At 36.2% G+C, this 18370-nt stretch overlaps 1 protein-coding gene across 3 annotated transcripts in view; it reads left to right on the top strand.

The window, feature by feature from the left end:
- The first annotated feature begins 618 nt into the window (after window positions 1–618).
- The window catches only part of LOC131061504 (probable helicase MAGATAMA 3), a 179993-nt gene continuing 162241 nt past the window's right edge, over window positions 619–18370 (top strand). For 2 of the 3 annotated variants that reach the window (XM_057995220.2, XM_057995222.2), the window contains exons 1-4: window positions 619–752; window positions 888–1004; window positions 1084–1243; window positions 1313–1449. In XM_057995220.2, coding sequence (XP_057851203.1) covers window positions 639–752; window positions 888–1004; window positions 1084–1243; window positions 1313–1449 — 528 coding nt within the window. In that variant the 5' untranslated portion in view covers window positions 619–638. Of the gene's footprint in view, window positions 763–887; window positions 1005–1083; window positions 1244–1312; window positions 1450–18370 lie in introns of all 3 variants that reach the window. The other variant, XM_057995221.2, reaches the window with a different exon arrangement.

Genomic DNA, 18370 nt, shown 5'->3' with positions numbered 1-18370 from the left:
AAATCTATTGTAAATAATTTTTGGGAGAAAAATGTCTAGTGCCCCCATACATTTAACATTTTTCGTCACCAAGTTCCCATGAAAAAGGTGAGTACATATAATGGGTAGCATAGCAAGCCACTGAACTGCTATTGTCATTATTACAAGATGTGACTTTAAAAAGGGTTTTGATATAATTTGTTATTTACAATCCCTACGACACACTCTTATATCTAGGGGAAAGGACCCAGTAGTTGTGCACCTTAACTTCGCACTTCTCACAATCTTATGTGGAAATTTCAAATCACTCTGATTTTTTTCCAGTAGTTTATTTGACAAGTCCCCTACTTATAACTAAGGTTTCAGGATCACATCATCAAATATGATGCCACATCAACATGCTTTTGGTCAAGGTGTCCAAAACAACCCAAAAAAAAAGTGAGACCAATAGATGTGCAAAAAGGCCCCAATACTTATAAGACTGACGTGACATCACATGGTTGGTTACTTTTCACAACAAATGGTATATTTTATTCAATTATTAATACTTATCATACAACTATTGATGCAATGTTATCCGAAGATTGAACAATAAATCAGCAAGTATGAAGGTATTAAATCAACAACTTCTATCACAAGAATTAGAACGTGCTCAACTAATGAATCCTTTCCCTAATAGATTGCATTATTTCATCAAACTAACAATTTTACCAGGTCATATCCCCCCGCTACTCACCTCGTTGCTTGCTGGGACTCTGATTTCTGGTTTCACTGTTAGTAGCCGTGAGTTCGATCTTCATATTATATCTGTGAAAAGCTCTATTTCTGGCTTTTTATTGATGCAGAAGTATGGCCGAGGTATATTGCGCATTTGTAATAGACTTTGAAATTGAACGATTGTGGTGCAGATGGCAATGGGAGGCGCAGAGAGGACGCATAGGCATGCAAATGCTCAAGCTCATCATGCCAGGCTTCAGAAAATTGTTCTGACCTGGGACTATTTTGACCTCGTGAAACATTCCAAAGTATTTACTTCGCACTTTATTACTCGCGCAATACTGTTTCTCATTAAAATTAACACATTTTCGAACAAAACTTTGGCAGGCAAGACAGAAAGAGCGGAGTAAGATTAATAACGAAGGGGGTGTAGCTTTGAAGAAAGTAGGGAGCAGTTTCAAAGACAAAAATGAGTATTTGAGAGTGTTTGAGCCTCTGCTCCTTGAAGAAATCAAAGCGCAGATTATCAGAGGCGAAGAAGAACAAGGTATACTTTTTTAGTTAGTAGGTATTAATTATCTAACTGAACTGAGATGGTTATTTTATATTGGAACAGAGGCCACGGCTCCCCAACGGGCTTTAACTGTATCGTGTGAAAAGGCCAATGAATTCTACACAGTCACTATATCAGTTCAACGTGAAGTTATGGAGTGCTTTGGAGAGAACGATTTATTAATGCTGAGCAAGGAAATGGTACCGTATTACTTTCTTCACCACTTTATCTGGTTTTTAAACTTTTTAAATGCAAAACCAATATGGACACACTAAAAACCTTAAACTGTTATTTACAAGTAACAGCTATTTTTCTGCCGTTCGTAATAAGTATTATGGTTTGATCACCCTGCTATTTCTTATGTGTTCTTTTTTAAAAAGATCATTGATTGAATTTGCGCTTCTTATTTCACTGAAATGAACAAAAATATCACATCAAAAAAGTTAAAAATAATTGAAGTAATATTTTCCTTGTACAATCAATGAAAGTAAGCACTTAGGTTTGTACAGAACCATTATCAGCGAGCTACTTTAATTTCCACACCAATTCTTGTTTTATGTTATATTCTTTTTCTGTTAATTAGTGCCTATTACCTTTTTCCATTCCAGTATCGTTTCTTCTCTTCTGGGGTCTGTCATCTTTTACAAGATGTGTATGATTTTGACAGCAAACACACCTATGAGGGTATTTTCATGGACATTTTTTTGCTTCATTTTGTTCAATTTTATAGAGTAATTGCAATGGGACGAGTTCTTGCATCTTGGCCAAAATTAGTACAAATTGTTGAGAACTTGAGAGCAAAAGATTAACTTATGAATTTACTTTGCTGTTGAGAAGGCGACTTTTGTTTTCAAATGAGACTTTCAGATACAGTGTGTCGTGTCCTCGTGTCCTCCTTGAATGAGCCATTGGAATGTCCCCTACTAGGAGGCTGCCAATTTCCCAATAGTCAACACCCATTACTTAATATTATCATGCCTTAAATTAATTTGTTAAACTAGATAACCATATTTATTCATAGTACAATTGATAGTGGCTATATTCAAGTGCCTTAAATTAATTTATTAAACTAGATAAACATATTTATTCACAGTACAATTGATAGTGGCTATATTCAAGCCCCAATTCTTACTTACTTTCTAATCCTCAGTTCTGGATGGGGATTTACTTGTCTAGGGTGCGATGACACCACCTCCATAATTGGGCCCAGGTTTCAGGAACATACGTCCAGACCATCCTTGGGGCTCACCTAATTTGGGATTGATTTACAACAACAACATGCCTCTCCTTATGAGGGGGTAGGGACGACAATAGAAATGATTAAGTAATTGAGCTATGAGTACACTAACTTCTAATGTGTTGAAGATATTGTAGCTATGGTCAGATTACTGAGATCTATTTGTATATATATATATATGAACATATGCCTTGCATATATTCATATATATATATACAAACTGAAGCACAGACCATACCGATGTAAGACTTGGATTAATATCTTCACATCTAAGATGAACTTGAGAGATATATGAATCAATATCAAATGTTAAGTGCTGGAGATGCGATTGAATTATAGTTCGATCCATGTTTGTATTGTTAACATACTAATAGTTAGTTAGTACTTACTAACTAATCAGATTCATATGATTCGGGTTAGTTAGTAATTAACCATTAAGACATACCATTTGATATTGAAGAGACACAACTGATCATGGATCGGTTCTACAATTCATATATAGCCTCATTTGATGGAAGAATGCAATCATCGAAATTGATAAATGACTTGTATTCTTCAGCAGAGATAATCCTAGCGACTCATATATTCACAAGATATAGTTTGACATTATAAATTCATTTGATATTGCAGATTGATAACAATATCCAAGGCATTCTATATCGCAGATCGACATCATATTAAGGGCAGTTTATTTTGCAGATTGAATATATATTTTCAAGTGCTGGGCATTCACTATCAGTGAATTAATCATCATATCAGACATTACTGTATACTTACCTGGGCGAGGTCTATCGGTGATCAAGGTGGACTTGAGCAATATTATATATCAGGCACTGCTTCATATCAGTCAAAGTATAAGTAACTGATTCTATACTAGTTGCAAATCATCTACTGCATTCTTTGATATTAGATTCTAAAGACATCTTTACATACCTGTGATTTGTCTTTCTCTACTTGAGTCTAAAGAAGTTAAAGAACTGAATTTAAAGATACTTACCTGCAAATAGATGACTGAATTTGATTTAGTTCACATCTATCTATATCTATAATAAGTTCAGTTTGCATTAACATGGTATCAGAGCCAGGATATAATCTGATCCTAAATTGAACTTGAGTAACTAAAGATCACATAATTTGAAGACTAATCAAATTCCTTCATCAAACATGGCAAGTACGATCAGATTCGAGGATCGATTAGATGGAGCAAATAACTTTTCATCATGGAAGTTAAGAATCACTATGTTGCTTAAGGAAAGCAAAGTATACTCATATGTATATGATAAAATCACTGAACCTAAAGATGAACCATAAAAATCTCATTGGATAGAAAACAATGAGAAGGCCATGAGATTGATTATAGATGTTGTTCGAGATCACATTGTTCCAATCCTAGCAAGACAAGAAACTGCACATCTCATGATGAAATCACTTGAAAATGCATTTGAAATCAATAATACCGGCAAGACACTTGCACTCAAGAGGCAAATAAACAACATAAGCATGAATAAAGATGAAACTATAAATGCTTACTTCATGAGGATAACAGCACTTCGAGATCAACTATCTTCAGTTGGATGTAAAATTGATGAAAAGGAATTAACCTACACTGCCTTAAGTGGATTACCTAACTCATGGGAACCTTTTGTGCAAGGCATAAGTGCAAGACCTGAACTTCCTAACTTGTACAGACTAAGATCTGACTGTTTTCTAGAAGAAACTAGACTACTCACCAAAGGGAGCAAACAAAAGGGTTTAGATGAGGACATTCATGTTCTGAACACTAATTCCAACTCTAAGAAGAAGGGAAAGAAGAAGAATTTCAAGAGGAAGAGAAAATTTAATGCTTCCGATGTGACCAATATGGACACTATGCTGCTAACTGTCCAGATCGAACAAAGAAGCAAGCAACATATGCCAAGGTTGGAAAAACATACTCTCAAGAGGAATCTGAAATGCTCACATTCTACACAGCACTTTCAAATCAAGTTTCCAACAAATCCTGCACCTGGGTGATTGATAGTGGATCATCCCGACATATCATCGGATATCGAGAAATCATGGAAGATATGGTGGAAGAAACTGATGAGGAAGTTACCATCGGAGATGATTCCGCACATCCAGTGAAAGGAGTGGGGACCTGTACAATCAAGTTTGAATTAGGCATAACTATTTAGTTGAAGGATGTACTATATGTACCAGAAATCAAAAGGAACCTGATATCCATTTCTGCCCTTGAGGATAATGGCTATAGGGTCACCTTCATGGATGGAAAAATCCTGGCATGGCCTAAAACATCGACATTCAAGAAAGCTCAAGTTATAGGAAAGAGGCATGGATATCTTTACAAATTGTGCACTGAACCTAAACAAGCCCTTGTTCATGAAACTACAGACTTGAGTGAAATTTGGCAAAGAAGATTAGGGCATTTACATTTTCGTGCTCTAAACTCTTTAGACAAGATGGTAACAGGATTACCTAAGTTAAACCCCTCGCACTGTGGGACCTGCAAAGGATGTGCGCTAGGAAAGAACACCAAAGGTTCTTTTCAAAATAGCTCAAGCAAAACCAAAGTTACATTTGAGCTAATCCACTCAGACTTGTGTGGACCTATGTCCAAACCCTCCATAGGTTGAGCCTTATACCATGTGATTTTTGTGGATGATTTTTCAAGGAAGACTTGGATCTATTTCTTAAAGTGCAAAGAATCTGAAGAAATTCTAAATAGATTTAAAGAATTCAAAGCCTTGACATAAAACTCATTCGGGAAGAAAATCAAGACTCTGAGAACAGATAATGGGAGAGAATAATATACTTCAAAATTGTTTAAAGAGTTTTGTGCAACCGCAGGGATCAAGAGGGAGTTTACGGTACCTTATAATCCCCAACAAAACGGAGTAGCTGAGAGGAAAAATAGAGCTATTGTGGAAGCTGCAAAATCAATGATGTTCGATCAGAACTTAGATACCTCATTCTGGGCAGAAGCATCTCTAACAACAGTTTATATCCAAAACAAATGTCCACATTCTCATCTTAACAATAGAACTCCAGAGGAGGCATTTATAGGCTGGAAACCAGACATAAGTCATTTAAGGATATTTGGTTGTCCTATATATATTCATGTTCCAAAAGAGAAGAGAGCAAAGTTGGAGCCTTTCAGAAAGAAAGGTATTTTTGTGGGATACAGTGAGACTACAAAGGCTTACAGAATCCACATTCTTGGATAGAGACAAATAGAGCTAAGTCGGGATGTAATATTTGAGGAGGATATTGCCTTCAAAAGGGCAAAGAATTATGATGACTTGGAAATACAAAATCCTCCCTCAAACGAGGAAACATGTTACTTCCCTGAAGTTCAGACAGAAGTTCCTGAAGACACTTCTTATGAAAACCCACTTGAAGCTGAAATTCAGAGGGAATATCAAGAAGAAAATCCAAATAGCAACAAAAAGAAACAACCACTTTGGGCTAGGAAAATAGTAGAGGAAGCAGGAAGCTTCGCGGCATCTGATGGTACATTCAGAGAAAGCAAGAGGCCTCGGAAACTAACTTATGCTGCACTGATGAATGAAATCTTGGACTCAGAACCTGGAAGTGTTAGTGAAGCCCTCAAGAGTCAAGCATGGAAAGATGCCATGATGGAAGAGTACCTATCCATCTTGAAAAATGATGTTTGGGACATAGTGCCTAGACCTGAAGCAAAATCAGTTGTGTCCTCCAAGTGGTTATTCAAGATTAAACATGCTGCAGATGGTAGTATAGAAAAACACAAGACACGGTTTGTTGCTAGAGGATTCTCACAGAAAGAAGGTATTGACTACGAAGAAACTTTTGCATCAGTAGCTCGATACACCTCGGTTAGAACAGTATTAGCCATTGCAACATCCAAAGGGTGGAAGGTTCATCAAATTGATGTTAAAACTGCTTTTAAAACTGCTTTCCTAAATGGAATTATTGAAGAAGAGGTTTACTTGGAACAACCTGAAGGCTTTATAGTTCATGATGCCACAACACGTGTGCAGACTGAAGAAAGCTCTTTATGGGCTAAAACAGGCTCCCCGAGCCTGGTATGAAAGAATTGACAGCTACCTCATGAACTTAGAATTTTCAAAGAATGTTGCAGATCCAAATCTCTATTTTAAGGTTATTAATGGTGACTTGCTGATCCTAATACTTTATGTAGATGATCTCCTAATCACAGGTAAGGACCATCTCATTGTCCAGTGTAAAAGGGATCTGGTTGCAGAATTTGATATGAAGGATTTAGGACTCTTACACTACTTCCTAGGTTTGGAAGTATGGCAGAAACCTGATGGTATTTTCTTGAATCAAGGAAAATACACCATTGATATATTGAGGAGATTTGGAATGATGAACTGTAGACCGATGTCTACACCCATGGAAACAAACTTGCACAAGTTGAAGGAAGCTACAACAAAGTCCAAATTTGTGGATCCTACTCATTATAGATAGATCATTGGATCACTTATGTATTTGGTTAACACTAGACCTGACATATGCTATGCAGTTAATGCTTTAAGTCAGTTTATGTGTGAATCTCGAGAAATACATCTTGTGGCAGCAAAAGATATCATGAGATATCTACAAGGCACTATTGGATATGGCCTTAAATATGAGAAAGTTGATTTCGACTTACATGGATACACAGATTCAGATTGGGCTGGAAGTGTGACTGACCGTAAGAGTACTTCTGGATACTGTTTCAGTCTAGGATCTGCCATGATCTTTGTAGCTCAAAGCTCTACCGAAGTAGAATACATAGCAGCCTCTATGGGAGCTCGAGAAGTGGTGTGGCTTAGGAAGTTGATTGTGGGACTATTTGGAAAGCCTCTAAAACCTAGCACTCTTCTGTGTGACAATCAAAGTTGTATAAAGCTTTCTGAAAATCCTCCATGATCGATCCAAGCATATTGAAATCCCCTATCACTATGTAAGAGACATGGTGGAGAGACATGCTATTCAATTGGAATATGTTAGTACAAGCGATCAAACGACAGACATTCTCACCAAGCCTCTTTCAAGAGCTAAAGTGGAGCACTTCAGGAAGAAACTTGGTATGGTTGAAATTTAATCGAGACACAGTCTCAAAATTGTTTTATTTGTACTTATATATATGTATATATATATAAAGTTGTTTAATGTGTAAACTCTTTGTTGTCATATGTGTTGACTCTATGACTTTAATGGGCCTGCCCTCCTGTGTACATTATGGGAAGGTGACGATCTGTCTAATAATGAACACTTGTATTCAGTATTGTTAGGTGACAACTTTACAATGCTTACTATCATGACGAATATCATGCTGACTTGATATTTATGGAAATGTCTTGATAGTTATCATCCTTTGGAATTATTGATAGATATCATGCTGACTTGATATCGAGTATGTATCAATATTCCTTATGGATGAATCATGGTGGATATATGCAGACTTAATATCCATGGATATGCCATGATGAGTTATGGTAGATATCATGATGTCAGTACACATACCATAACCAGGATATTTAAATATCACGCTGACTTGATATTTAATATACTCCTTGATATCACGAGTAGTGTGATAGCTAAACTTGTTCATACCTAGTTAATCTTCCCTAGCTAAGAGGGAGTGTTGAAGATATTGTAGCTATGGTCAGATTACTGAGATCTATTTGTATATATATATATGTGAACATATGCCTTGCATATATTCACATATATATATACAAACTGAAGCACATACCATACCGATGTAAGACTTGGATTAATATCTTCACATCTAAGACGAACTTGAGACATATATGAATCAATATCAAATGTTAAGTGCTGGAGATGCGATTGAATTATAGTTCGATCCATGTTTGTATTGTTAACATACTAATAGTTAGTTAGTACTTACTAACTAATCAGATTCATATGATTCGGGTTAGTTAGTAATTACTAATTAACCATTAAGACATACCGTTTGATATTGAATAGACACAACCGATCATGGATCGGTTCTACAATTCATATATAGCCTCATTCGATGGAAGAATGCAATCATTGAAATTGATAAATGACTTGTATTCTTCATCAGAGATAATCCCAGCGACTCATATATTCACAAGATATAGTTCGACATTATATATTCATTTGATTTGCAGATTGATAACAATATCCAAGGCATTCTATATTGCAGATCGACATTATATTAAGGGCAGTTTATACTGCAGATTGAATATATATTTTCAAGTGCTGGGCATTCGCTATTAGTGAATTAATCATCATATCAGACATTACTGTATACTTACCTGGGTGAGGTCTATCGGTGATCAAGGTGGACTTGAGCAATATTATATATCAGGCACTGCTTCATATCAGTCAAAGTACAAATAAGTAACTGATTCTATACTAGTTGCAAATCATCTACTGCATTCTTTGATATTAGATTCTAAAGACATCTTTACATACCTGTGATTTGTCTTTCTCTACTTGAGTGTAAAGAAGTTAAAGAACTGAATTTAAAGATACTTACCTGCAAATAGAAGACTGAATTTGATTTAGTTCACATCTATCTATATCTATAATAAGTTCAATTTGCATTAACATAATGTATTATGAATAAATATGTAAACTGAAATTAAGTACGACTTATCAGGCTTCATATATTAAGCATACATATTAAGCACATCCCCATGCATATCACCAAGAACAGGATGTTACTGCCTGTAACTTAATAACAGTTCTGATCTGATCTGATCTGATCGATGGTGATCTCACTGGATGCTTTTGATTCATTTGCTTTATATCTCTCAATGTGATGGAGATGTCACACCTCATCATCATGTATGCCCTTTGGCAAAAGACACACCCTTGCACCCTTAGCACCCTTTGAAGGAGTGCAACTCTTCATTATTTCTACCCTTTGAAAGGGACACAACCTTTCACAATCAGATCTGCACTTCTTATTTATATCAAATCTGCACTTTTGATTCCCAAATTATACCCCCTTCCAATGAGTTCTCTTCTCCCTTTTATACCTCATATTTGAGGGAGTCACAACTTATCATTTCATGCCTTTTGACCATTCATTAACTTTAATCAAATTTTAATTATATTCTTTTATATTTTAATTTAATTTTTATTTTTTTATTATTTATTATAAAATTATATTTCAAAGTGGGGACATTATAGTCCGCCCCACCTAAGATTGCTTGTCCTCAAGCAATGATCATGGAGTGTTCAAAATGTTCTCCATCACCTTATTCTTCTCTTGAAATATCTTTTATAAAATCTTCAGTTTACTTCAGATTTCCTTGTATGCTTTATCTTCTTTAATGTTTTCACATTAATTACATTTCATATACTCTTGATGAATATTCTTTTATATCTGCATTACACTACTTCAATAACGTTGCAGTCTTCTGCTTATTGAAGGCTTTTGGTATATAAGCCTTTATCTTTTAATTCACATCATACTACTTATTGACTTCTTAACAAGTCTGCAATGATCTTCATAGAATCCTCCCTTTGAGACTGGTGTATGAATTTTATCTGATTTCTTTTCATTTTCATAACATTCTAAATTAAGAGCAGGGAAAGAAACAACCTGGCGTGACTCATCATCAAAGGGAGATCCTTGCGTGCTATTACGCCCCAAAGCATCATATGCAAATTGATTCTCAACAGCTTCAGGTGGTCGCCATTGGTGATGTATCATTCCACTGGCATCCATGACATGCAGATTTTCACTCTTTGGCTATTCTTGAATCTGTAATGTCCCCTTTTGGGATTTTCTGTAATTTAGTCCTGAGACAATAATTCCAACTTAATATGAGAGTTGTAATACATTAATAAATATAATTTTATCAAAATTGAATATATTTCATTATAATATTCGACTTAAAGTTTTAAGGTTAATTTGGAAAAGTAGTACTTATCTTTTCTATATGAATCTTATATCATGCAAGATTAAAAGATTATATCCTTGTTGATGTACTGATCAACTGAGTTATCTCTAATATCTTCATGAAATATATGTAAAGTATCGTGTCAAACAATTCTCCGATATGAACCTTGATGATGATATGAGCCGATCGATCTGAAAGTAGTATGCTGCTTCAGATCCTTGCCAAACTAGTTTCTACTTCCAATAATGGTTTGATAGGATATTGACTGTCGTTGTTCCTGATATTTAACTCCTCCTGCTTATGCGATGAATTCAGGTCTAATTGTGATCCTTAAGGAATCGGTTAAATGCTGATTCAGATTTTTACTAATGTATTCATGCATTAGAAATGGGTGGAGCTTTCCCTGATCGGTAAAGTTAGTTCCTCCTGTGTTTGGTATTTCTGCCGCTCTACTTCAGCATTCAGACTTGAATAAAATATAAATATATATTCTCCTATATCCTCTCCACACACCACCATTCTGTTTTATATCTACATAGTTCTAATAGAGAGACACATCTCTTTGGAGGATGGTGTCTCTTTAAATGAACATATCTCCTTTGGTTACTAATTGTTCTTTAATTATCAAAGTCATTATCTTACTTATATGATCCTTACTCTTATCACAACGTGGGTCAACTTAACTTCATGCTTACCACCACGAACAATGATGTTGCTCTATGTAACTTAATAACAGTTCTGGCTCTATTTGCTCGACGATGTTTTGTATTTGCCTTATCATTAATATCGTGCCAATTCATAAGACACTAAGGGGTGGATGGATATGATAGTCCATAGTTAATACTAACTAATTATCGGTGTTTGCACTAGCTTGGGTATGGCTCCAATTCATTATGAATATAATAATTTTTATTGCTATCAATATATGCCTGAACTGAAAATGATCATATTGTTATTACCGATTCTTCTTAATCATTATCTTTGAGCCCTAATCGATCTTCATAATGATGTTGATTAGGTGTCAGTTTGCCTCATTGCCTGAGTTGACGTTATTAATCATTATCGACAATAATGTTGTCGCTGACTATATCTTGTATATACGATAGCCTCCACAACGCTTACATTCCTCTTTTCCTTATTGACTCTAATATTGCTGAGCATACTTGGAATGTCCTTTCCACATCCATTCGCCAATCTGTCCCAACTCAATATCTCTTAATTAGTCGATGGCTGCATGTATGTAATCGCTTAATTGCCATTCAATATAGAATCGCTGTTTATCTACTGATCACTTGATAGACTCTTTCTTTATATATGATTTCTACGTGGCTGGTTATATTGCCAGGTATGAAGATTGTGTCCATATGATCAATGGTATTAACACCGTATTTGCTGGTCCTATATTTTGTCTTTAGAATATTGAGGATGACTGGCAATGGCGTTGTTAAGTTATGTATTATTGATATTTATGATCACCGATGCTTATTGACTAGTATTAGCGTTGCTTGTTTCTTTTAATGACAAGTTTAAATCTTTAAAACTTATCTAATCATTTATTCATTTAGCTATCTTTAGACTAATTGTTATTGATTAGCCTTTATATTCTAATCATCTTATATTCTTTAATCACAACTTTCTCACTTTAACAATTATTTGTTATTGTTGTTCATTGTCCATGTCTGGTTCATGGGTTTAGATGGGAACATCACAGAAGCCTTAGATTTAGGCTTAGTGCCCCTTTGAATTGTTCAACACTCTTTGCTTCCATGGTGACAACTTGCTCATTATTTGCCATAAACGACACGTCCTTGTGCAACTCTGTAAGCATATCTTCAGAAACTAGGGTCTCCTTAAGTGATTGATCCTCAAAAAATTTCTCTAGTTCATCAAATACAATCTCTGGTGGTAGCTCATCCTCAAGTGGATATTGTTTGTCATTCAGTAATGCTTTCGAGAGGTCGAAGTTGATGATGAATCATGCCTCTTGCAGCAATTCGTTTGTCTTGAAACAATTTTGGCAATGACTTCTCTTGTATTTCCTCCATGAGATCTTTTAGTGCCCCTTCAAATAACATGATGATGATGATGTCTTTGAGCGCCCCCTCGAATTGTTCTTCATTCTTGGACTCATTAGTGATAACTTGTAGTTCTCCATTCAACATGTCCATTTGTTGTAGAAATGAATAATTTTCAAAGATCTCTTCCTTTTCTTGAAATTGATTGAGATCATGTTGTTCTTCCTTCTCAATTCCTTGATGATCTTCACAAGTATCTATGGTTTGTAGAACCTCATGCCTTGATGTTTCCACACATTGATCTTCACAGGCCACTTTGTTGCTTACTTGAACATCCTCAATAGTTCCCTCTATTTTCTTTTCAACACATCCTTCCTTGGGTGCAAGGTATGCAAATTTGTTCTCCACAATAGCAGATTGACTGTCAAGCTCAATAGTACTACCCTCTTTGCTCGATGATGTTGCATTGTACTCTTCTTTTGTTCTTTTATACTCTTCAGTTGTAATATATGCAGTCCACATTTTGTCTGTAATGCATTCGTCTACTACACTTGATTGCTTTGGGAACCCAAACTGATTTTTAACTTGATTGATTGCCATCTCGCATAACGAGCAACTAAATTCAGAATGAGGTGCATTGTGAATCCTGCACCACAAATGTAGCAATATGCTTTCTAAGTATAACTCACCATCAAGACATAATTGATTTTCAATCATCCCCTTGAACCTCGTTAATGTGTCATTACTTTCTGGAACACTGAAATTATTGGCTTCTTCCGGTTTTGGAATATCTCAAAGGAAGATCTTTTCTTGTAGTGCTAGCTCCAATCTTGACAAAAATGTCAAACAATGCATTTCATCGTGTTCATCAGTGTTATGAATTCTACATTTTCCTAGCAATGCAAACTCAGACAAACTGCATGGGTGAAGTTGTGCATTCAAAGTCCACCAAAGTTGGAGGATATCAACCTGTTGATCACCTTGGTGTTGTGAATCATAAAGTTGTTGCCCCTCCATTGAGAAACCTTTTTTGATTTTTGAAAATTTTCACTTATTTTGATTTTTCAACTTTTCAACTTTTTTTTTTTGATTTTTTGAACATAAAAGAGATCTAGCAAATTTTGATTTCAACTTGAAAGCTTATATTGGTTCCAACCTACGATTGATTTGAGTGTGAATTACTTCCCTTCTTTTGCAAGTCCGGTTGACGACCCAACGTTTTTACCTTCCTCTTGTGGTAATTCTGTTGAGCATAGAAGATGATTCTCAACTGATTCTCCACTGAATTGATAAGCTTTGAAGCTTAATTATTCACATGTTCAAGATTTTGCATTCAGGTGCTAATTCTGTCGAGCGTGGAGGAGAGAAGACTTGAGATTACTCCTGCAAATATGAATTGATATGTTTTGGAGTTTAGCTGTTTTTGTCTAGGCCCTCATAGTGCCAATTCTGTTGATGTGTCTTTTATGCACCTCAAACATTCCTCTCTTGAATAAAGACTCCTCAAGTGCTTAACTTCATGATCAAATGAGGTGACTCCAAGGTTTCTACTGTCAAGTTTTGACGTGTGGATAAACTCAGTGTATATGATGTGATTTTGTTGGAATCACAAGGGGACTTACACTTTGCTTTAACTTTGCTGGAACGTAGGATCTTATTAACTGCTTGGAAAAATAAAGATAAAAAAGATGAAGGGTTTAAAAGTCTAATCTAATCCTAAGAACAATGACGAGAATGGATAAAATTCCCTCAAATCAAGCTTTACTTCGTCATGATGACAACAACTACACAAAACGGATGCAATCTTCTAAGGAAATGGAAGATTTTCACATTGCAAATACATCACTCAAATATTCAATGTTGGCACAACTTGAACACGTATTCACAATCAAACTTAGCACAATTATTAGGCTTAGGCTAAGTTTGCACTGTATTTTACAATCAACAAACTACAAAAAGTATGAACCAAAGAATTCATCACAATATCTTCATAAGCATCCACCATGGTCAATGAACTTTAATTAACCTTGAGAAGTAACAATAAACCATGCAACATGAAGAAACAACACACTGATCCACCATAACTTCAATGAAATCAAGCATTTATTTCCACAAGTCTTGGCGACAATTTCTTCTTTCCTCCTCGTACTCTATTCTACATCTAACTATTTGGCTATTAACTATTAACCTTTACAAGTGAGAGAGTTGAGCCTTATATAGAGGTCTCATTACATTTTGAAGGCTCAGATTGATTCTTAAATCAACAATCAAGATCTTACAATAAAACCCTAATTAGGGTTTGTTACAACAAACTCTTTCTTGACCAATGGAAAAATTACAATGTTTTGGACACATGTCCTTCTTTGAGTGTGCACCAATAGGAATTGAGGTTAGGTATGTTGAACGAACTCCAATGCAATGCCATGTGTCACAAGTTCCTTTCGCTGAATGAATATGATATATTGAACTTGGACTTATTGACTTGTCACAATTTGAATGGTTTCAATGTGAATAGGATGCCACCTTAGGTTTCAATGTGAATTTGGATGTAGATTATCACAAGGTGTGTGGTTGAGCAATATCTCTTAATACTCAACATTATGGGCATGTTCCCAAATTGTATCATCATGATTAAGCCTCTAGCTTTGATTAACTCTTCTAAAACTATATGCTTGATCATACTTGCATTTTGCTTCCTCTATACTTGGGAATAATATCTTTATGATGCATTCGTTGATTTCGTCCTCTTCTTTCACCATCTTCATGATGTCAAGGCTTGATCCTCATGTGTAGTCATAGTTGTGTCTTCCATGCACAATTTTTATTTTATGCATGATGTCCTCGACCGGGATTACTTCCTTGTTGCATTGATCGTGATCTTGAATAGATTGTTTTAACGTTTCCTTCCTTATCATGATGTCTTGAATATCTAGAGCTCTTCATTGCATTGTTGAAATAGGCTTGCCATGTTGGATCCTTCATGTAGTGATTGCATCACCAAGGTTATGTAGTCCTCCTTCACCTTGAATGCATTGATCTTACTCCTTCAACACTTTCATCTCTTGTGTTTGCTCTTTCATGATGTTGATCTTCATCTTGTGATGATGAGTCTTTATTCTTCCCTTGCAACGTTGATGGATGTTGGAGTGTTCTTCATGTTGCACTGTCACTAATTCTTTGTCCATGTCATGATTCCTTCATGCTATTAATACAATGTTGAAATTGTGAAGTGAATATGCTGATCTCCTCCTTTGCATTGTTGAGTCTTTACATTGTTGAAATGTGAACATTGTTTTGATTGTATTGATCTTCCCTCTTAATTGTTGAATCCTTCATCTTCATGCCTTGGATGTTAAGCTTGAACTCTTCCATGTGATTGAGGTTGTGATGATCTTCATGTAGAGCAAGTATTACCTTACTACTCATGCTTGTAGAGAAATTAGAACCTCGAACCCTTGGTGATTCCCTTGGAATGTTCTTGAAATTGCGTTGAAAGGTCTTTCACCCCTTGGAATTCATGTGAAGTCTCCTTCATGTTTGGGGTAGTCTTCCTCTTCACCTTTGAATCTCTCGAATTTGAACACTTGAATTGTCATTGTGCGTCCTCATTAAAGTCCTCTTCTTGTTGCAGCTAATCTTCATCTTAACATTGATCTTGTGCATCTCGACTTCCTCACCATCCCTGTCAAGTCCTCCCCTTCCTAGCTTTCCATCCTCGCATCAAACCTGAAAAACAAAGAGATTTTCACATTAAAACAATATTTCACAAAATTTATGCTTCCTAAAACCCTTTCAAATCCCTTTCAAATCTGATCATGAATTTCCAAAGATGGCCAAAGATGGAACTTGTTGGGACCATTGCACACATCGCCCCATTGCAAATGGGGACCCCCACTTTTTTCTGCTTTCTAGGTTAGTTGTTGTGTCTTTAGCTATTAATCTTTTACTTGAGTTAGTGTAGCTCTTAGGTCGTCAAGAGTTGATCAAGTCATGTCTCTCTCTTTGAGTTGAAGTGAGGTCAGTTAGCTTTCGAGGCTTAGGAGATGAGCAATTTGGGATGATCATTTCATTTGATCATCAACGTCATATGCCTCCAAAATCAGAGATAAAATTGAGTCTAGGCATGGAGGATTGTCAAAGAAAGTTCAAGGATGCTTAGGATGAGGATAGTCACAACATAGGCAATCAAGAGCAGGGTTTGTTTTTGACAAAGGGCTGTAAGATTGATGAAGTAAGTGCCTCTATCAATGAAATTGCATAAGTGAGGGCACAATCAGTGACCCCTTGAAAGCCCTGTTATGCCATAGCTTCCAGTCAGTGACCCCCTGAATCCCTCGCCATGCCTTAGCTAACAATCAGTGACCCCTCCAAAGCTCGATCTATGATGAGGATGCCTTTACTAAGTGAGATGAACATTTGGAGGATCAATGCTTGATATTTGATGAAGTTGAAGTGATTGAGGCTAACAACTTTTTTGCATAGTCAGTGCCCTATCGAGAGCTCGACCTTTCTCAGTCAGTGCTCTAGCAAGCCCACGACCTTCCAAGGTGATAGTTGGTGCTAGGTGAAATCCCCCACCCAAGAATAGAAGAAGATGGTTAAGTTAAGGATCAAGCTAATGATGAAGGAAGGATCTATTCAAGGCGTTAAGTGTGAAAAGAAGATTAATGAAGATCATCAACAAGTTTGGAGACTTAGTCGATGACCCCTAGGAAGTCCAAATTTTCTTAGTTAGTGACCCCCAGAAAGTCCAAACTTTTCTTGTCAGTGGGGTACCAAAAGTCCAAACTTTCTTAGCTCTTAGTCAATGCCTTGTGAAAAGTCCGAACTACCATAGTTAGTGAACCCTTGGATCTCCGACTTGCTTGACACCTCAGTCAGTGCCCTATTGAATCCTCGAACTTTCCCAACCAATGCTCATTGAAAGGTCCGAACTTCCCTTGGGGTTTCAAAAGTCTGATCATGCTGGGTGAAGTCTTAGTTTGCCTTGAAAATCTGGCCAAATAGGTGAAGAGGGAGCAATTTTCAAAGCTGATCAAGTGAAAGATCAAAAGGTGACAATTAAAGCATGCAAAGTGCAAAAGTTGGAAGTTTTTGCTTCCACCTAAAGGTTATAACCAAGATCAAGGCATTGCCAATGCCTTCCTAAAACCACGACCATCTTGCAAGCACTGTCAGTGCTCACCAAGAAGTCCAATCACCCCCAGCAAGTGGACCCTCAAAAGCCCAACTTACTTGTGCTGACTGTCAGTGACCTTCAAAAAGCCCAAACTTCTTGAGAAGCAGTTCCAATCCACTACTTAGAGAGCTAATAAGTAAGGATATGTCTTAGACCTGAAATAAAACCAGATAAGTCTCAAACTTGAAATCAATCAAAACCAGACCTAAAGACATCCCTTAATCAAACAAATTAGAGCACAGAGATAGGTAGAATTAGTATGCATCATATGTATTTGACACCCTCTTGTTTGTTTTGCAGGTAAAGGCAAACGCAAAGGATCAAGTCTGATTGTGGAGGATCAAAATGGCACTTTTAGGAAAGATTTCATGTAATGTCCCCCTTTCTGCTCTAGTCTATTTTGGGGACTGTTGGCTAAATCCGAGACCCGTTGGTCAGTTAGGCAGAATTAGGGTTTCCTATTTTCTAGGAGGATGTTTTGGCATTTTTGGCGGCTTGCATGTTGGAGTTTTACAGTTTTGATTTTGGATTCCTTCTGGGTTTTTAGAAAGCTTCGAAATGATGGTACATGCGTAGCAATCAATGGAGTTTGGTAAGCTTACTATTTCTAGTAAGTGGGGGCGAGTACAACTCATTTTTCTGGGGTTTCAAAGAGCTTTGCGATGGTGTGACATGCAACTGAATCTGAAGACTTTTCCGGATTTACTATTTTTAATAAGTTGCGACTGTTAATTTTAAGCAATCAGATGTTAATCTAACCAATTAAATTATAATCAGACAGTGAATAAACCGTAACAA

The sequence above is a fragment of the Cryptomeria japonica genome, chromosome 8 (assembly GCF_030272615.1).
Source record: "Cryptomeria japonica chromosome 8, Sugi_1.0, whole genome shotgun sequence".
Classification (NCBI taxonomy): Eukaryota; Viridiplantae; Streptophyta; class Pinopsida; order Cupressales; family Cupressaceae; genus Cryptomeria; species Cryptomeria japonica.
The sequence above is the reverse complement of the archived record's forward strand: the minus strand, read 5'-3'. Positions and strand labels throughout refer to the sequence as shown.